Here is a 19,063-nt window from a genome sequence, read left to right as displayed (position 1 = left end):
AGAGGAAGGGTTTGAGAGAACTTGAGGGCATGCAGGAAGGAATCCCAGGCAGGCTGAGAAGCTACAATTTAAGATCTTTGTCCTTCTTTAGACCCATCCAAGACTTGAGTCCAAGCCTGGCTCCATTCTCTTTACTTCCTGGGCTCCATGTGCTTTAATTTTCAGCCTCTGACAGGGTGCACGTGTTAGGTTCCACTATGGGTTCTTTTGTTTCCCAAGCACTAAATACTCATGCACACCCCTGTTCTGTTTCCTCAGGATGCACGCTATTTTTCTACGAGAGCGATGGCAGGTCTGGAATAGACCACAACAGCATCCCCAAACACGCCGTCTGGGTGGAGAACAGCATTGTGCAGGCGGTGCCTGAGCACCCCAAGAAGGACTTTGTCTTCTGCCTCAGCAATTCCCTGGGTGATGCTTTCCTTTTTCAGGTTTGTTGGGCACTTCCTTTGCAGGGCATTTCAAACCTCTGAACTGGGTACCTTCTTTTCTTTTTCTTGCCTAGGTACCCAGTCTCCCTCCACTGCGGTGAGATTAATCTTTTGCTCATTATAAAAACAAAAACGGTGAATGACAAAATAAACATCTGTACTAAATTCCAAGAATAGGTATATTCAGAGGTTTTCCAAGTGAAGGCTAAGGAGGGCTATGAGTTGGATGTGAGAAACTTGCTCTGTCATGAGTTGAAGGATATCTTTGTGTGGTCTCAGTACCATTTCTGTTACATTTAAGAAAAGGATCATGAATTTCTTCTTTTAGACGTGATTTGAGCTGTCAAAAATTTTCATTTATAATATGTTCTTTTCTAATATTAATCATAAAGTAAAATAGTGACATCTCAGGAATGACTGGCATCACCTAAACAGTTTCTCTTCCTCATCTGATCAAAACTTTCTACTCAGCATCCTTGAATTTCAACTTTTAAAAAAAATATTTCTTTGCTAACTGCTTCAGGATTAACATTTTCTTTGATATGGAATCTTTTGAGTTTGGATAGTTATACTCAGCAAGAACTTTTTTGTGTTGTTATGTAGGAAGGCTTTCTTTATTGATTCCATTGAAGAATTAATTTCTCAAATCTTTATTCTGTGCTTCCTATGTGCTCTGCATAGTGCTACTGAGCACACCAAGAAGATTTTGACAGTTCGTCTTTTTTTTTTTTTTCACCCAGGCTGTAGTGCAGTGGCACAATCTCAGCTCACTGCAATCTCCGCCTCCCAGGTTCAAGCAATTCTCCTGTCTCAGCCTCCTGAGTAGCTGGGATTATAGGCACCTGCTGCCATGCCTGGCTAATTTTTGTATTTTTAGTAGAGATGGGGTTTCACCATATTGGTCAGGCTGGTCTCGAACTTCTGATCTCAGGTGATCCACCCACCTTGGCCTCCCAAAGTGCTACAATTACAGGTGTGAGCCACTACGCCCAGCTGACAGTTCATCTTCTTAAAAGTGTTCACATATAGCAGAGGGGACAGACACAGTAAATCTTTATAATATGGTAAAGCCTAACAATGACTATTAAAGGAAGAACAGGTATAAATGGCGTGACAAAGACAGTAAGAATATAACATGGAAGGAGGGGGCTGGAACAAAGGTATAGAGGAAGGAAATCATTTATTTCACCAAGTTTTTGGCTTTGGCTTCAGAAGCTATTTCTATTTGGACAATTAAAGTAAGAAATATAAAGTGCTAATTTTGATTATGTAAAGACAAAGCATCTGTGTTTTCTTTTTTAAAAATCTGTGATGTAAAACACAGAAAGAAGAGTGTACACAACATAAGTGTACTGCTCAATGAGCTATCATAAAGTAGTTATGCAGCCACCAACTAGGACAAGAAATAGAAGTTTCAGGCACCTAAGCCTCTCTCCCAACCCCACCCCACTCACAAACGCAACCTGCTAGTTGAATTGAGTGATTATGTCTTTTATCATCCAAGCCAAGACACTTTTATTTACCTGGGAATGACTTAATTTCCCCTTCATTTTTGAAGGATAGTTTTGCTGGATATAGAATTCTTAATTGACCATCTTATTTCAGTGCTCTGAAAATGTCATCCCAGTCCTTTCTGGCCTTCATGGTTTTTGAAGAAAAATCAGCTGTTTATCCTATGAGGCTCCCTTGCTGATTTGAAGATCATGACTTTGTCTTTAAACAGTTTGAGTATTATGTGTCTAGGTATTATTCTCTTTGAGTTCACTTTACCTGGAATTTATTGTCTTTCAGATACGTATCTTTTAATATTTTTTAAATTTTAAAAATTGTGAGTACTAGTGGCCACAAAATAAAATGTGTATATATTTATGGGATAGTGTCTTTTGGATCTGTAGATTTATGTGTATGTGTTTGTGTATTTAAATCACATTTGGAAAGTTTTTAGCTATTATTTCTTCAAATAATCTTCCTGCTCATTTATCTTGCTCCACTCCTTTGGTGACTCATGTTCTGTTTACATTAGTATGCTTGATGAAGTCCCACAAGCCTCTGAGACTCTGTGCATTTTTTTTTCATTCTATTCCTTAATCTCACTTGATCTGTCATAAGTTCACTGGTTCCTTTTTCTTCCAACTCAAATCTGTTGTTGAGCTCTTCTGGTTATTTATATATATACACACATTATATATAGTATATATAATATATACTATATATTATATAATATACTACATATGTAATAATGCACATAATATACTATATATTATATAATAATAATATACAATGTATATTATATAATTATGTAATATAAAAATATATATATATTAATAATATTTTTTTATTTTTTTTTGAGACAGAGTTTTGCTTTTGGGTTGCCAGACTGGAGTGCAATGGCACAATCTCAGCTCACCACAACCTCTGCCTCCAGGTTTCCAGCAATTCTGCTGCCTCAGCCATCCCAAGTAGCTGGGATTACAGGCATGCGCCCCAAACCGCGCTGTTTGTTTTTTTTTTTTTTTTTTTTTTTTTTTTTTTTTTTAGTAAGAGGTGCGGTTTTCTCAGTGTTGGTCAGGACTGGCCTCAAACTCCCAAACTCAGGTGATCGCCTGCCTTTGGCCTCCCAAAGTGCTGGGATTACAGGTGTGAGCCACTGTACCTGGCCATTTTTTCTTTTCTTTCTTTTCTTTTATTTTGAGATAGAGTCTTGTTTTGTCCCCCAGGCTGCAGTGCAGTGGTGTGCTGATTTTGGATCTGACTTGTCTGAGACAGTTTCTATTGACTACTAGAATGTCAATAGAAGCAGTCCTCCCATTTTGGTCTCCCATCCCACTTTATTGTTGTTTATTGTTTATTTGCATGTCTCATAAATTGCCAAGTCTCTGCTCAGCTAGTTGAGTAGTCAGCTAATTATTAGAGAGATTTCCTTCAACGTACAGAAGCAATAAATTTCCTAGTCTTTCCTAAGAACCGAAGTTTGCAAGTTCAAGCACATCATCAATGCTCAGGCAGCTGGCTTTCATCTCTGCCTTAGCCTTCATCTCTGCTTTCACCGAGCTGTAGGGTAAGTGGTGTACTGATCACAGCTCACTGCAGCCTCAGCCTCCTGGGCTGTGCAATCCTCCCAGCTCAGTCTCCTGAATAGCTGGGGCTACAGGCGTGCACCACCACACTCAGCTCATTTTTTCTATTTTTGGTAGAGATGGGGGTCTCATTTTATTGCCCAGGGTGGTCTCAAACCCCTGGCCTCAAGTGATTTTCCCGACTCAGCCTCCTAAAGTGCTGGGATTACAGGCATGAGCCACTGTGCCTGGCCTGATTCTTTCATACAAAAATTACATTTCTTTATTGATATTCTCTATTTAATGTGATATTAGTCTCATACTTTATTTCGTTAGACATGGTTTATTTTAGTTCTTTGAATATGTTCAAAATAGTTGCTTGAAATCTTTCTCTAGTACTCAACATGGGACTTCTCTGAGACAGTTTCTATTGACTACTTCTTTTTCTGTGTATGGGCCATACTTTATTTAATTGTTTTAGAGATAGGCTATTGCTCTATTACCCAGGCTGGAGTACAGTGGTACAATCATAGCTCACTGTAACCTTGAACTCCTGGACTCAATCAGTCTTCCCACCTCAGTCTCTCAAGTAGCTGGGACTACAGGGATGCACCACCATACCTGGCAAATTTTTTAAAAATATTTTTTAAAGACAGAATCTTGCTATGTTGCCCAGACTGGTCTCAAACTCCTGGCCTCAAGAAGTCCTCCCATTTTGGTCTCCCAACCCACTGGGTGATAGGCATGAATCACCATTCCTGGCCCATACTTTATTGTTGTTTACTGTTTATTTGCATGTCTCATACTTTTTTGTTTTAAATTGTATGTTTAAAATAATATAAATGTGGCAACTCTGAAAGCAGATCCACCTCCCATCCTCCAGGATTTGCTATTGTTGCTGATTATTGGTGGTGATAGTGCTTCTTTGTTCAGTGACTTTCCTGAAATCTGTAAAATATTTAGGCTTTGTCATGTGTGTCCACTGAAGTCTCTGCTCAGCTAGTTGAGTAGTCAGCTAATTATTAGAGAGAGATTTCCTTGAATGTACAGAAGCAGTAAGTTTCCTAGTCTTTCCTAAGAACAGAAGTTTCCAAGTTCCTGCACATCATCAGTGCTCAGGCAACTAACTTTCCTCTCTGCCTTAGCCTTCATCTCTGCTTTCACTGAGCTGTAAAGTCATACGGTGAGCTTAGGAACTTCTTGGGACTATCTGGGCTTGTGGACAGCCTTATACGTATTTGTGACTGTATTAGTCCATTCTCATGCCGCTAATAAAGACATACCCGAGACTGGGTAATTTATAAGGAAAAGAGGCTTAATGGACTCACAGTTCCACATAGATGGGGAGGCCTCACAATCATGGCAGAAGGCAAAGGAGGAGCAAAGTCCTCTTACATGGCAACAGACAAGAGAGTGTATGCAGGGGAACTCCCTTTATAAAACCATCAGATTTCATGAGACTTACTATCACGAGAACAGCATGGAAAGACCTGCACCCATGATTTAATTACCTCCCACTGGGTCCCTTCCACGACACGTGGGAATTATGGGAGCTACAACTGAAGATGAGATTTGGGTGGAGACACAGCCAAACCGTATCAGTGACCTTACAGATTACAAGGACTGTGTCATAGCTTTTCAGAGCCTTTTGTGGAAATTGTATTCCCAGCTTTTCCTCAAGTTTCTTGGTCAACTTCTCATTTGCTGGACTGTTATCACTGCTTCAGGCGACTGCAGTGTTAAACAATTGTCGTTAATTGTTTTTCACAAGCACCCCCTGGAGTGAAGAGTGTTTGCATGAATGAGGTCTGAGTCAGGTCAAATAGCAACAGCTCTGTGAAGAGGTTTTTCTGGGACCTGTTAGACAGGTTGCTTAGTGATGGTTCTCTGAGAAAGGTGTTTTGGGAAAGATACAGAGATCTACCTTGGAATGCCATGTTTAGTTCCATGTGTCAGACTTGAGGAAGATCGTTCCCTCTTGTGGTGCTACACAGCTGGTTTTCATGTGATTGTATAGATGAGGAGACAAAGATGGAAACAGAGCGATTTAAAATATCACAAAACTTGCTGTTTTTACTGAGGTTCAGCCATTTGTCTTTAATAAATGCAGCTCAGATTGTTGCAGAACTTAGATGAATTTCTGGAATTGTGAAAAAGTTGATTTTGACCATTTTTTACCACTGTTCTTGTTGCTTTTGTGAAGGAATGGCTCTTTGGAGGTTCTTAACCCTCCTACCCCACCCCAACCCCCATTGATGTTGATGGCATTCACTAGGACACTTGAGACAGTAGACACTATTAACAGATATGCCAGCATACCAGGTATAAGTGGCGACAGTCCCAGGCCAACTGGGACATATAGCAACCATTCCATAGGTACATCTGAGTTGTTCCCAGGTGTTAAGGATCACAAGCAATGTTTTTGTGAGCACTCTTGTACCTGTTCTCAGATTATGTTTGTCCACATTTCTGCTGGACAAACATATATACCTAGGAGTGGCATGGAGGGTCATGGGTTAGGCACATATTCAGGATATGCCAGTTTTCAAAATGATTAGTGTGATTTATACTCTCATCAGCAGCCTAGGAGAATTGTAGTTATTCCTCATCTTTGCCAACTTGATATTGAGATTTTTAAAAAATCCTTTTTAAGATATTAATGTGAAATTGAGTGCATATTCATGCACTTAGTGACCATTTCAATATCATCTTTTGTGAAGTGCTTATTTTACTTTCTTGTCCATTTTTTTTTTATCAGAGTTTCTTTGTTAATGATTTATGGCAACTCTTTGCATATTTTGTATATCATCTGTGTTGATTATATTCATTGCAAGTATCTTTTTCTACTCTGTGGCTTGCTTTTTACTCTCTTAAGGGTGCCATTTGTTGCCGTGAAATTTAATTATAACCCATGGTCACTTCTCAAGCCTTTCTTAATGGGTAATGCTTTGAGTATCTTGTTTTTTAAATCTACATGCTATAGCGTTATGAAAATTTTCTTGTATATATGTTATAAATAATTGTTTTGGCTGGGCATGATGGCTCATGCCTGTAATGTCAGCACTTTATGGGACCAAGGCAGGCAGATCACTGAGCCCAGGAGGTTGTGACCAGCCTGGACAACATGGAAAGACCCTGTCTCTACCAAAAAATAAAAATGAAAAAAATTAGCTGGACATGATGGCATGTACCTGTAGTCCCAGCTAGTTGAGAGGCTGAGGTGGGAAGATCACTTGCTCCAAGGAGGTCAAGGCTGCAGTGAGCCGTGGTTGCACCATTGCACTCCAGCCTGGGTGACAGAGCAAGATCCTATCTTAAAAAAAAAAAAAAAAAAAAATTGTTTTTCTGCATCTGGCAGAGTTTCTATTTGTTAATTGGAAATCTTGCAAATGAGGGAATGTCTAACTATCTGACAGCAACAGTAACATTATTGTGAGATCAGTGGCTGTGTTTTACTTAGCCCTTATTGTATACTACCATCTTAATGTGAGTCACATGTAATTCTTAGAGCAGTAGTTAGTTGGATTATGTATCCACATTTTAACCCATTGATGCATGTTGTATACCCCATTTGTTGAAGTCGAGGCTTACAGAAGCTAGTAATTGGACCCAAAGTCACATACTTAACTCAAACCAAGCCTCTGTTTCTCCAAACCTTTTATTGTCTGAGTATACTATTTGTCCTATCATGATTGACCCTAAGAAGAACAAGGGTAAGAGTCACTGGCTACAGTAAAAAGGGACTAGCTTTTTCTCAATCCTAGAATTAAGCTACTCATTGGAAATGTTTCTAAAGTGAAACCTAATTTTGGTCCTGCCTTGCCTCACTACACAGGTTAGATGATTATCAGATGGATTTCAGAAAGGCTCCCTTAAAATTTGTTTTAACCCTCAAGTGGAACCAGAAGGTTTTCTTTTCACTTACACATTTCTGATGTGAATTCCTTTTGAAAGGACCTTCATGGCCATAAAATTGCTAGTAGAATGTGAATACCCAATAGATCACATGGAATAAACTTTTTTGTATGTGACAACATAGGATCTTATTTTTGAAAACCTTTGTTTTTTCACATACATTCTCTCTTTCAAAGAGAATGTTTGAAAACATTCTCTGCCTTCTGCTTATTATAAATCCATGTAACTCTGGAGCAGCCAAATCAGAATGAAACCTGTGTGTGTAGGGGTGAAGCTAAAGCACAGGCGATCAGCCATGATTATGGAAGTAATTTGTAGGTTATTCCAGCCCCAGGGCTCAATTCAGTGCACACAGCTTCCAGAGCCTGTGTGCTGCTGATTCGACGCTGTTACTCAAATACCCACAGACTCACCCATGGAAAGGAGATTCATGTTACCAACAAAAGTAGGAAAGGAATTTTTGTGTGTGAGGTCGGTGGAGGGTGGGAATGAGCAGGAATGTTGGAGCCGGGTATATGGAAGAAGTGCTAAGCTGTCTGCACTATTTTAATTTGAGTTCTTTCCTTTAACTTGAAGCCAGAGACAGTACCTACCACCTACAAAGTACAACTTCCTATTGGGCCTTCATTCATTCATCACCTTAGGATGTCACATACAATTCCAAAAAGCTCACCCACCTTTATGGTAATATATCCTAATATTAGTTATTAATTTGTCTGTTAAACGCCTTGGGAACTTAGCTAGCAGGCAAATAAGAAAGATAATAGAGTAGAAAATCATATGCTGTTATATATCTAAAGGGGTATAGAAAATGTTATCTCTAGGAATTGATTGCCTTTCTTTCCATAGAAAGTTTTCTCATCATTTACAAAGTCACTTGTGTGAGGGTATTACATGCATATTAAGAGACTCGTATGCCATTAAGTTGAGTTGAAGATTAAGTGTGATGATGATGGTGTCTGATAGATAGCAAACGCTTAACAGTTACCATTTTAGTAATAAAGAAAAAAAGACCATTCCATGGGCTCCTCTTAAATAAGCAACTTTACAGAAATTTAAGTGTGGCTTCACTGTGAAAAGGCTAAGGTCTTGAGTTTCATCACGGTCTAGAGAACTACCTTGGAAGCCATGTCTGGCTATGTGTGTCAGACTTGAGGAAGGTCATGGCCGCATGCCCTGGACAAGGGCAGCCAGGCTGGGGAAAAAGCTGTAAATCATCTTTCACAAGGAGGTGTCAAGTGGACTTGTAGAAAAGACTTTAGTGGAGATTTGGCATCTTGACCCAGTGCCCCTCTCAAAGGGGATATGGTCCCTGCAAGACACTGGCCAACAGGTGAGCCTACTCTCTGGGCAGCATCTCCCATTCCTGGAGATCTCCCAGCTTTCAACCATCGGTTTTGTTAGGCAGCCGTAAGTCCTAGAAAGTTTTTCATCATGTTGAGATAATATGTTCTTTCTAGTGAGTCTTGCCATTTCTCTTTGTTTCTGTATTCACCCCCAGAGTCCTGTGTAAGTCTTCTGCTTATCCTTACTCATCACCTTTTTTTTGTTTTGTTTTTGGTTTTTTTTTTGTTTTGTTTTTGTTTTTTTTTTTTATATTCTTCTTTTTTTTTTTTTTTATTATACTTTAAGTTCTAGGGTACATGTGCATAACGTGCAGGTTTGTTACATATGTATACTTATGCCATGTTGGTGTGCTGCACCCATCAACTCGTCAGCACCCATCAATTCATCATTTATATCATGTATAACTCCCCAAGGCAATCCCTCCCTCCTCCCACTCATCACCTTTTAGATACTTAAAAACAGCTTTCATTTACCTCCTGCCACGTCTCTTTGGGCTACCCTGCATAAGGTTTCCAAGCCATTCTCCCTGTTCTTACTTGTAAGCATGCCCAGGAGCTCAGCATCCTGTGTGAGCCTCTATGTGGTCTGCCCCATGCAGCCTGCGGTGAGGTTCCTATTGTCCTTGTTTCCTCTAGAGTCCATTCCTTTTATTAAAAGCCACATCAAACTGTTGACCAGACTGAGCTCGTGGTATCTTAAACCCTCAAAATCAATTCTTACCCAACAAGACCTTCCCCATCTTATTTTAATAGATTTTTTTTTTTCAAAAACCCAACTCAGAACGTAAATGTACCTCTTTGATATGTTAACCTTGTAGCTTTTATCCTTCTAATAAACTGTTGAAATCCTCTGGGATCCTTATTTGATCTTCCCTGGTGTTTATATTCCTCTTAACTTCACATTATCCACTGATATGACAAGCTGAGTGCGAGGTCTTCGTTCTCTTTGTTGGTTTCTGTGTTGACTTACTCTGTAGTTAAGTCCTGTTTTCCCCACACTGTAGATTATATCCCTGCTCCTAGCCAGCCACTGTAGAAATATTTACCTTTGATTTTGGCATGGATTAGTTGTGGAGAAGGGCCAACTCCAGGATATGTGGAGCCCCAGGAAAATATTTTTTTATGGAGGCTTTATCTATATAAAGAATTTGGCTCACCCTGGATCAACTGTCAGCACCATTCTGGTGGCCCAAACTCAAGCAATCTGGTGAAAGAAATACCACACAGGCTGGTGGGTGCAACTCACTAGCCACAGACTCAAGTTCAAGAGCTTTGGGCATCTTTTTGAGACCGCATAGCTGGTACAGGGTGAGAGAACTCCCCGAAGGGGCGAAACCTCCTGAAACTTCCCCTTTCCAGGAGCCAGAGGGAGACTTAGAAAATTTCAAGAAAAACCCTCCCAACTATGGGACCTCCTGAGGTGGAGAGCTCTGGCAGGGGCCCCACTTGCCTACCTCTAAGGAGACTATTAATGGAGAATATGGATATTGAAGTGCAAAATGAATATACAAGGCTGGAAATCAGTTGGATTTTATGCCTTCTTGTGGGTGCCTCAGAGGTTTCCCCACACTGCAGAGGTATAATTGTGGTTGAGCTGGATCTTCCTATACAATTTCTATACTGTTATGTATCATGCAAATTATGTTACTAATGGTATTCTTCCTTTTTTTACATTAGTTTAAATTTGTACTAAATCAATATCATCATAGTTTAAAAGAATTCAGCTAACATTAAAAGGCTTAGAGTGAAATTATTTTCCTCCTTTTGCCCTCTTCGCCTCATGAGGCTTATTCCCTAGAAGCAACTATACAAAACTATTTTAGCTGATGTTTTTGTTTCTTTGTTTTCTTGCATTTGCTCTCATTTCTCATTAACATGTTTATACTGCTATTTCTAATGGATTTTAGGTACTACTGACTTTCTATTATGATAGATGAACATTTAGCTGTGTTAGCTGTAAATTCTTCTTTCCTCGTCTTCCCATATAGGTATATGAACATTTAGGATTAAAGCACTAGTCAGTGTTATTACATTGTTATGACTATATGAATAGTATTGGCTGCAGAGTCAAGTAGTGTACTGTGATCTTATTTCTTTTCTCTAACAATGTCTTATTTGTTTGTTTTTTTCTGTAGTTAATAACTGCCCTCTTTTTTGTGGGGGGGAAGGCCCATATTGCTTATTTTCCTGGTTTTGTGGCAGTGATATTTTCTAAATCTCCAGCATGTTAGCTGTTTCATCAGTGATGTTTTCCTTTGAAGCCTGCCCTCCCTGGCACATTGTCCTGCTCACATATGGCTGCTCTACGGGCCCCATGTACAACAGCCTCCCTAGAATTACCAGCTGCTTCTTTTTCATGAAAATAACCTGTAGTAACTTCCTATAAAATCCTGCATATTTTTAAATGTCTTCATTCTACCTTTTACTTGCATAATATTTGAGTAATTTGGAATTTTGGCTTGGAGATCATTTCCCCTTGGTTTAATTATTTTCTGATAATGTTCTCATTTCTGATTAGCATGTGTGTGTTTTATTTATTTTTTCTCTTTGAATCATTTAGCATCATTTCCTTATCACTGGTATTCTGATCCTTGTTTAGTGTATACGCTGCTGAAGCAAGCACAATTTCTTTTCTTTGGTTTTTTTTTTGGAGACAGGGTCTTACTCTGTTGCCCAGGCTGGAGTGCAGTGGTATAATCATGGCTGATTGCAGCCTCAGCCTCCCAGGTTCTCCCACCTCAGCCTCTCAAATAGCTGGGATGACAGGTGCACACCACCATGCTTGGCTAAATTTTGTGTTTCATGTAGAGATGGGGTTTTGCCATGTTGCCCAGGCTGGTCTTGAACTCCTGGGGTCAAGTGATCCACCTGCCTTGGCCTCCCGAAGTGCTGGGATTACAAGTGTAAGCCACTGCACCTTGCTGGTGTTCTGATCCTTCACAGTGATTTCCTTCTATTGACATTTTAATTTTGGTTATTTTTTTTAATTCCTAAAAGAAGCTTTCTCTCCCTCCTTCCCTCCTTCCCTTCTTCCCTCCCTCCCTTCCTTACTTCCTTCCCCACCTCCTCCCTCCCTTCCCCCTTCCCTCCCTCCCTTCCCCTCTCCCACTCTCTTTTCAATTTCATTCTTCCTTTTTATTGTAAACTGTACTTTTCCTTCACTTGTTTATAGCTTTAGATTCTCTTGCATCCCCTTGTGTAGATTTTAGGGAACCTTTCTCTGTTTCAGGCATGGCTTCTCCTTTCTCCTAGTACAGTTTCTCCTGTGTGCTTTAGTCTCTGCCTTTCATCCTGGGGGTTTTCAGCAAATGTCTGGTGATCCTTGACTGTTTGGTCATATTTACATGTGAGATACGAAAAAGCTGCTTATATCATCTGTGCACGTTAGAAGTGCTGGGGCCTTTCATAGCATGGACAGATAGTAAGTGGCCTTGTGGAGAGACTCCAGTTGACCATATTTGTGAGTCTTTTCTTGGAGGTGACTGAGCTTTGCCAGAGATGAATCCTGCCACTGCCCTCCATCAGGCAGGCTGCCATCTGTTTGCCTCTTTGCGACACATGGCCCGTTTCCCTTGTGTCTGTCTTCCTGGAGTCTTCTCCAGAGAATGAACCTGGTGTGGGTGAGGGTGAGAAGGATCCATTATATCACTATTTTCAGTGGGGGAGGGGAACCTCAAATTTAAAGTTGTTGTTGTTATTGTTGTTGTTGTTGTTGTTTTTGAGACGGAGTCTTGCTCTTGTCGCCCAGGCTGGAGTGCAGTGGCACCATTTTGGCTCACTGCATCCTCTGCCTCCCAGGTTCAAGCAATTCTCCTGCCTCAGCCTCCCAAGTAGCTTAGATTACAGGCATGCACCACCACACCTGGCTAATTTTTATATTTTTAGTAGAGATGGAGTTTCACCATGTTGCCAGGCTGGTCTTGAACTCCTGATCTCAAGTGATCCCACCTCAGCCTCCCAAAGTGCTGGGATTACAGGCGTGAGCCACCATGCCTGTCCTTAAGTTCTCTTTACAGATATTAAAAATAATAGCTTAAATAAGTCTCATGTAAACAAAATATGATGAGTGTAGAATCAACAAGAAAAAAGCCTTTTAAGAATTCACAGTGGAACTTTATTCCAGAATAATCTAGCCTCTTAAAAAATGGTAACTTTCTTTTTTTTTCTTTTAAAATGAAAATGTTTAACCTACTTTGCAATTATTCTTGTGCTTCTATAAACTTGGATTATCCAAAATTTTAATTTCCTAGATTTGGCATACATTCCCTAGTATTTCTTGTGTTTAAAATGAATTTCCCTTTTCCTGCCACTTACGTAAACCATTGATTATCTGAAATCACCAAGTGTCCTCCATGCCGTTGGATAATTGAAGCTGGATCTATTTAAATACATAATGAAGCCCTGAGCTTCATCTTATCTCTGCACTCAAAGGGGCTGTTATGCAAAATGCATTTTTTGCTGATTATATTTGTCTGTTGGCAAGAACTTTGCTTATTCCCTTCACTGAACTGTATACAGTATTTATAGCATCCCCAGAAGGCAAAGGAAGAATCACAACATTCATTCTCTCTTTACCTGTTTGCTGCTGTTTGTTTAATGGAAGGTGATTTGTGGTTAGCAAGTTGAGAGGGTACCATTGGGTGGTCTCTCCGTCCTGCCTTTTTGACCTCTGTATTCTGACGAAGGGACGCCTCATGAATCTGATGTCCCTAACTAACCTTGCCTGGTTCAAGAAGGGGAGGCAAGGTTAGTGGCTTCAAATGGCTTTTTCTAGCATGTCAGAATTTATATCCTGGAGAGACCTTGAGGAACAACATTGTGTCCGGTCAGGAGTCGTGAGCAGTTGAGGTGTTAAGCCAATGAATGGTCAAGAAATGTTGCAAGACTTTTCTCCACCCAACTAGCTGTTGAAAGCAGTCAATGGAGAGTTCGTCTCCTCTCTTGTGGACACATAGCTCCCTGCGTGCCACTGCAAAAGGACAAAGTTTGCAGAAAAGCTCATTTATTCAGTTGTCCTTCTGAGAAATTGATTTGGCTTAAAGATAGAGAATGGTAGAGGCTGTCATTTTATGTAGACAGGACAGTGGGAGCAAAAGTTCTCTCTAATGGAACTGCCTTCAGCCATTGACAGGTTTTAAAAAAGTTTGGGAGAACTGAGGCATACTTAATAGTGAAAAGGGCTGATGGCTAAATTTTTCATACAGCTGTCATCACACATTTCTATATATGTTTCTCTAGGTTTGGGGGCTCTTTTTATTTTATAATTATTTTTTCTTTTAAATTGTGGTACACCACATATAAAATTTACCATCTAGCCATTTTTAAGTGGACAGTTGAGTGGCATTAAGTACATCCACACTGTTGTGCAACTGTCACCATTATTAATCGCCAGAACTTTTTTTTTTTTTTTTTTTTTTTTTTTGAGATGGAGTCTCGCTCTGTCACCCAGGCTGGAGTGCAGTGGCATGATCTCGGCTCAGTGCAACCTCCACCTTCCAGGTTTAAGCGATTCTTGTGCCTCAGCCTCCCGAGTAGCTAGGACTACAGGCATGTGCCACCATGCCCAGCTAATTTTGTATTGTTAGTAGAGATGGGGTTTCACCATGCTCAGGCTGGTCTCCAACTCCTGGCCTCAAGTGATTTGCCCGCCTTGGCCTCCCAAAGTGCTGGGATTACAGGCATGAACCATTCTGCCCAGCCCATAACTCTTTTTCATCATGCAAAGCTTAAGCGCGGTCCCCATTACTTAACCACATTCCATATCCCCTTCACTCCGGCCCCTAGCAACCACTGTCTGTCTTTGTAAGTTCCAGGATAGCTGCTTTGCCAAAATTAAATATGTACCATTCAAAGATGTTTAACTTTGGTCAGCTTCCTTCATTTTTACTTCTTAAGTGGAAGACAAAGGTGGAAGACAAACTCTCTGACGTCAGAATGGAGTGTGTTGCTATTGGCTGAATTTGGCTGGGGTCCGCACAGGGGGAGGAAGAAGACCCACTTTCATTAAATAAGGAGAGCAAAAGGCTGTTGTTCCACAGAACATACCAGATTGTGGTCTTTCTTGGGCTTCCACGTGCACTACACAGACTCCTTTATTTTTGAGACATCCCCTGTTTTGCAGTGGAATTCTTACTTTGCTGGGAGATCAGTCAGGATGGGTAGAATTATGCTGAAGTAAGGAGCACTTAAATCTCAGTGCTTTAACATGCTTTCTCCTTCCTGGCGTGATCGAGGCTGGCTCCACAGCCGTACTCATCCTAGACTCTTTTGGATCCAGGCAGGTAGAAGCTCTATCTTGACACAATGCTTCCGTGACTGTGGCAAAGGGGCAAAAGCGAATCAGGCTTTTGTTGAGTAGTGATGTCACTTCTACTGACATTTTACTGGCAAAAGCCAAGTGCCATGGCCATGCCTGGCTTCAGAGGGGGTCAGAAAGTTCTATTCTCCCATATTCCCAGAATGAGAAGAGCTCAAAATATTGAATGGTCATGCCTATAATCCCAGCACTTTGGGAGGCCGAGGCAGGGTGATCACCTGAGGTCAGGAGTTTAGGACCACCCTGGCCAACATGGTGAAACCCCTCTCTACTAAAAATACAAAAGTTAGCTGGGTGTGTGGTTCCTTAGTAGCCTGTAGTCCCAGCTAGGGAATAGGGAGGCTGAGGCAGGAGGACCACGTGAACCTAGGAGGCAGAGGTTGCAATGAGCTGAGATTGTGCCCAGGCACACTAGCCTGAGTGACAGAGTGAGATTCTGTCTAAAATAACAGTTATAATAATAATAATAATAATAATAATAATAATAATAATGGCTGGGTACGGTGGCTCACGCCTGTAATCCCAGCACTTTGGGAGGCTGAGGCAGGCAGATCACAAGGTCAGGAGATCGAGACCATCCTGGCTAACATGGTAAAACCCTGTCTCTACTAAAAATACGAAAATTAGCCAAGTGTGGTGGCGGGTGCTTGTAGTCCCAGGTACTAGGGAGGCTGAGGCAGGAGAATGGCGTGAACCCGGGAGGCGGAGCTTGCAGTGAGCTGAGATCACACCACTGCACTCCAGCCTGGGCAACAAGCCAGACTCCATCTTTTAAAAAAAAAAAAAAAATAATAATAATAATAATAATAGTAATTGAATGGGTAATGCTCATGACGCTGCAGCCTGGCTTACAGAGTAATTAACAAGAGCTGGGGGTCAGGATCAGTGTGTCATAGTAAACAAGAAAAAAACAGAACCAAAGCATTTTTTTTTTAAGAACAGGGTTGGTGGAGATTGGGATTTATAATAAATGACTGTGTTCTTCCTACTTTTTCTGGGCTTTTTTTCCTTCCATCTGTGAAAAATGGTCATCTGAGTCCCTTCTGGATACATATTTTTATTTAAATTCTTAAGTTCATAACATATATTCAACCAAGCTTGCTGTCAGAAATTTCAGATCTTTGTATCCGTTGCTCAGGTATTATGTCAGGGTTGTAGGTATTTCCTTTTCTTACTCCATGAGTTAGGGGGTGAGGGTAGGGGCTGGGAGGTTCTAACTGAGGCAGAGATGAGCGAGGTTTGCCTTGGAGAGATGGACGTGGACTGCCCCTGAGCTTCCACCTGCCAGGCGTTGGTGCAGGAACCATAGCCTCTCCTTAGTGCTTCGTGCACCTCTGCAGGGGATTGCATCTGGATGCCCCCACATTATCCTTTAAAAATGGGTGAAGATGGCCAGGCATGGTGGCTCACGCCTGTAATCCCAGCACTTTGGGAGGCCGAGGCTGGTAGATCGCCTGAGGTCAGGAGTTCGAGACCAGCCTGGCCAACATGGAGAAACCCCATCTCTAATAAAAGTACAAAAATTAGCTGGGCGTGGTGGCGGACGCCTGTAATCCCAACTCCTCAGGAGGCTGAGGCAGGAGAATCTCTTGAACTCGGGAGGCGGAGGTTGCAGTGAGCCGAGATTGTGCTGCTACTGTGCTCCAGCCTAGGCGACAGAGAGACTCCGTCTCAAAGGAAAAAAAAGGCGTGAAGACATGGACTCCACTAAAATCTGAAAGCTCCTCATTTCCACTGAGCCACACAAACAAAATGGAAAGCAAGTTTCGGGTCAAGGAACCAGCTTTTTATCAGGTACTACCAGGCACTTGGGAGGACAGGGAAATGGTGGAGAAGGGTGAAGCTTCTTGGAACTTCCTTTGTGGTTTTCTAAGGACAGTATTTAATGAAAACTAAAAATATGAAGTATCATATTTTTAGCATAGTTACAGAAAAATTATACTCAACTATTAGGATAATATACCTTGGAAGGATATTCTTTGAAACTCTATGATAGTTTAACGTATACACAGAAAAGGCACATTTTGATGGTGTTTAACAAACTGAACACACCCGTCGTACACCCATGTAAGCAGCACCCAGATGAAGAAACAGAAGGTGGCCAGCACCCCAGAAACCTCTCTTGTGCTTCTTACCAGATTCTACCCATTGCACCTCATCCCACCAAAAAAAACCTGCCCTCTTGACTTCTAATAGTATATATTAGTTTATCTGTGTTGGTACTTGATATGGTTTGGCTGTGTCCTCCCCCACCTAAATCTCGTCTTGAATTGTAGTTCCTGTAATCCCCACTTGTCGTGGGAGGGAGCCATTGGGAAGTAATTGAATCATGAGGGCAGTTACCTCCATACTGTTCTCGTGATAGTGAGTGAGTTCTCACTAGATCTGATGGTTTTATAAGGGGCTTTCCCCACTGCTTCGTTCTGTACTTCTCCTCGCTGCCACCATGAGAAGAAGGATTTGTTTGCTTCCCCTTCGCCATGATTGTAAGTTTCCTGAGGCCTCCTCAGCCATGCTGAACTGTTAGTCAATTAAACTTCTTTCTTTTATGAATTACCCAGTCTTGGATATGTCTTTGTTAGCAGCATGAGAATGGAGTAATACAGTACTTCATATAAATAGAATCCTACAGTATATATACTGCAGTGCATCTGATTCCTTCCCCAAAATGATGTGTGCAAGATTTATGTGTGTTAGTCTATAGTTATAGTTCCTCCATTCTTGCTGTATAGTATTTCATTGTGTGATTATCCCACATATTCGTCCATTCCCCTATTGGTTGCATCTGGATGGTGCCCAGTTTCACCCATGATATGCTGCTGTGCATGTTCTGGTGTATATATTTTTGTGTGCATATGAATGTATTTCTCTTGAGTATGTACTCAGAGTGCATTTTCTGGGTCACAGGGTGTACATATATTCAACTTTAGTAAGTAATATCCAACAGCTTTCTAAAGCAGTTGTACAAGTTTACTTTCCAGCCAGCAGCCAGCAGTGCATAGGAGTTCTGGTTACTCTGTATGTTTGCCAACACTTGAAAATTTTTTTTTTTTTTTTTTTTAAGGAAAATACTTACCAGATTATTTTCCATCTGAGCTGGTCCCTTTCCTAATTAAAAAAAAAAACGAGGCTGGGCATGGTGGCTCACACCTGTAATCCCAGCACTTAGGGAGGCTAAGGCAGGCAGATCACGAGGTCAAGAGATTGAGACCATCCTGGCCAACATGGTGAAACCCCGTCTCTACTAAAAAAAATACAAAAATTAGCTGGGCGTGGTAGCGCATGCCTGTAGTCCCAGCTATTCAGGAGACTGAGGCAGGAGAATTGCTTGAACCCGGGAGGCGGAGGTTGCAGTGAGTCGAGATTGCACACTGCACTCCAGCCTGGTGACAGAGCGAGACTCCATCTCAAAAAAAAAAAAAAAAAACGTGCGGGGGGAATAACCCCACCTAACGAGATACCCATTTATTGTGAGACACTGACAGATCCAGTGATCATGCTTTGTACAGAACAACAGCAGGAACAAGCTTGGTGCTTTCATTAGATGTAGGAGGGCCTCTCTTTTTCTGGTGGAACTTCAAGGCGATACGTAAGGACAAACTATAAGATAATGACCTGCAAAGACGAGATAACTATAACATAAAGCGAAGCAAATTTAATCTCATAAATAGACATGCATTTTTTTCCCCCTAAGTTTCTCAATCTACAAGTCCTCACCTGTGGCTTCCAATGTCTTTATCGCCTCTCCTCCTCCCACTCAGTCTTTACAAAGTGATTCCATTTGCTTTGTCAGGTGGTACTTCTGCTCTTTCTTCTTGGATTGTCTAGCGTATTGAAATCTTCTTTATCCACAGGCAAAATATTTGTTATCCACATAACAACTGCTGGACCAGTTAGTTTTGCCCAGTGGGAGGTGACTTTGTTGGTTGACACCATTTTTAATATTTGATGCTGTTTCTTATGTGGAATACAAAACTGATCCGATTCAGAAGTAATAAA

The 19,063-nt window shown here is 41.1% G+C and overlaps 1 protein-coding gene across 4 annotated transcripts in view; it reads left to right on the top strand.

Annotated features, from left to right (window-relative positions):
* TIAM1 (TIAM Rac1 associated GEF 1) overlaps positions 1 to 19,063 on the top strand; it is a 449,425-nt gene that overhangs the window by 317,730 nt on the left and 112,632 nt on the right. For all 4 annotated transcript variants that reach the window (XM_017883884.1, XM_017883885.1, XM_017883883.1 and 1 more), the window contains one exon: positions 259 to 431. In XM_017883884.1, the coding sequence (XP_017739373.1) occupies positions 259 to 431 (173 nt within the window). The remainder of the gene's footprint in view (positions 1 to 258; positions 432 to 19,063) is intronic.

Source organism: Rhinopithecus bieti, unplaced genomic scaffold, assembly GCF_001698545.2.
Source record: "Rhinopithecus bieti isolate Rb0 unplaced genomic scaffold, ASM169854v2 scaffold_13207, whole genome shotgun sequence".
NCBI lineage: Eukaryota > Metazoa > Chordata > Mammalia > Primates > Cercopithecidae > Rhinopithecus > Rhinopithecus bieti.
This window is presented reverse-complemented; position numbering and strand designations above follow the sequence as displayed.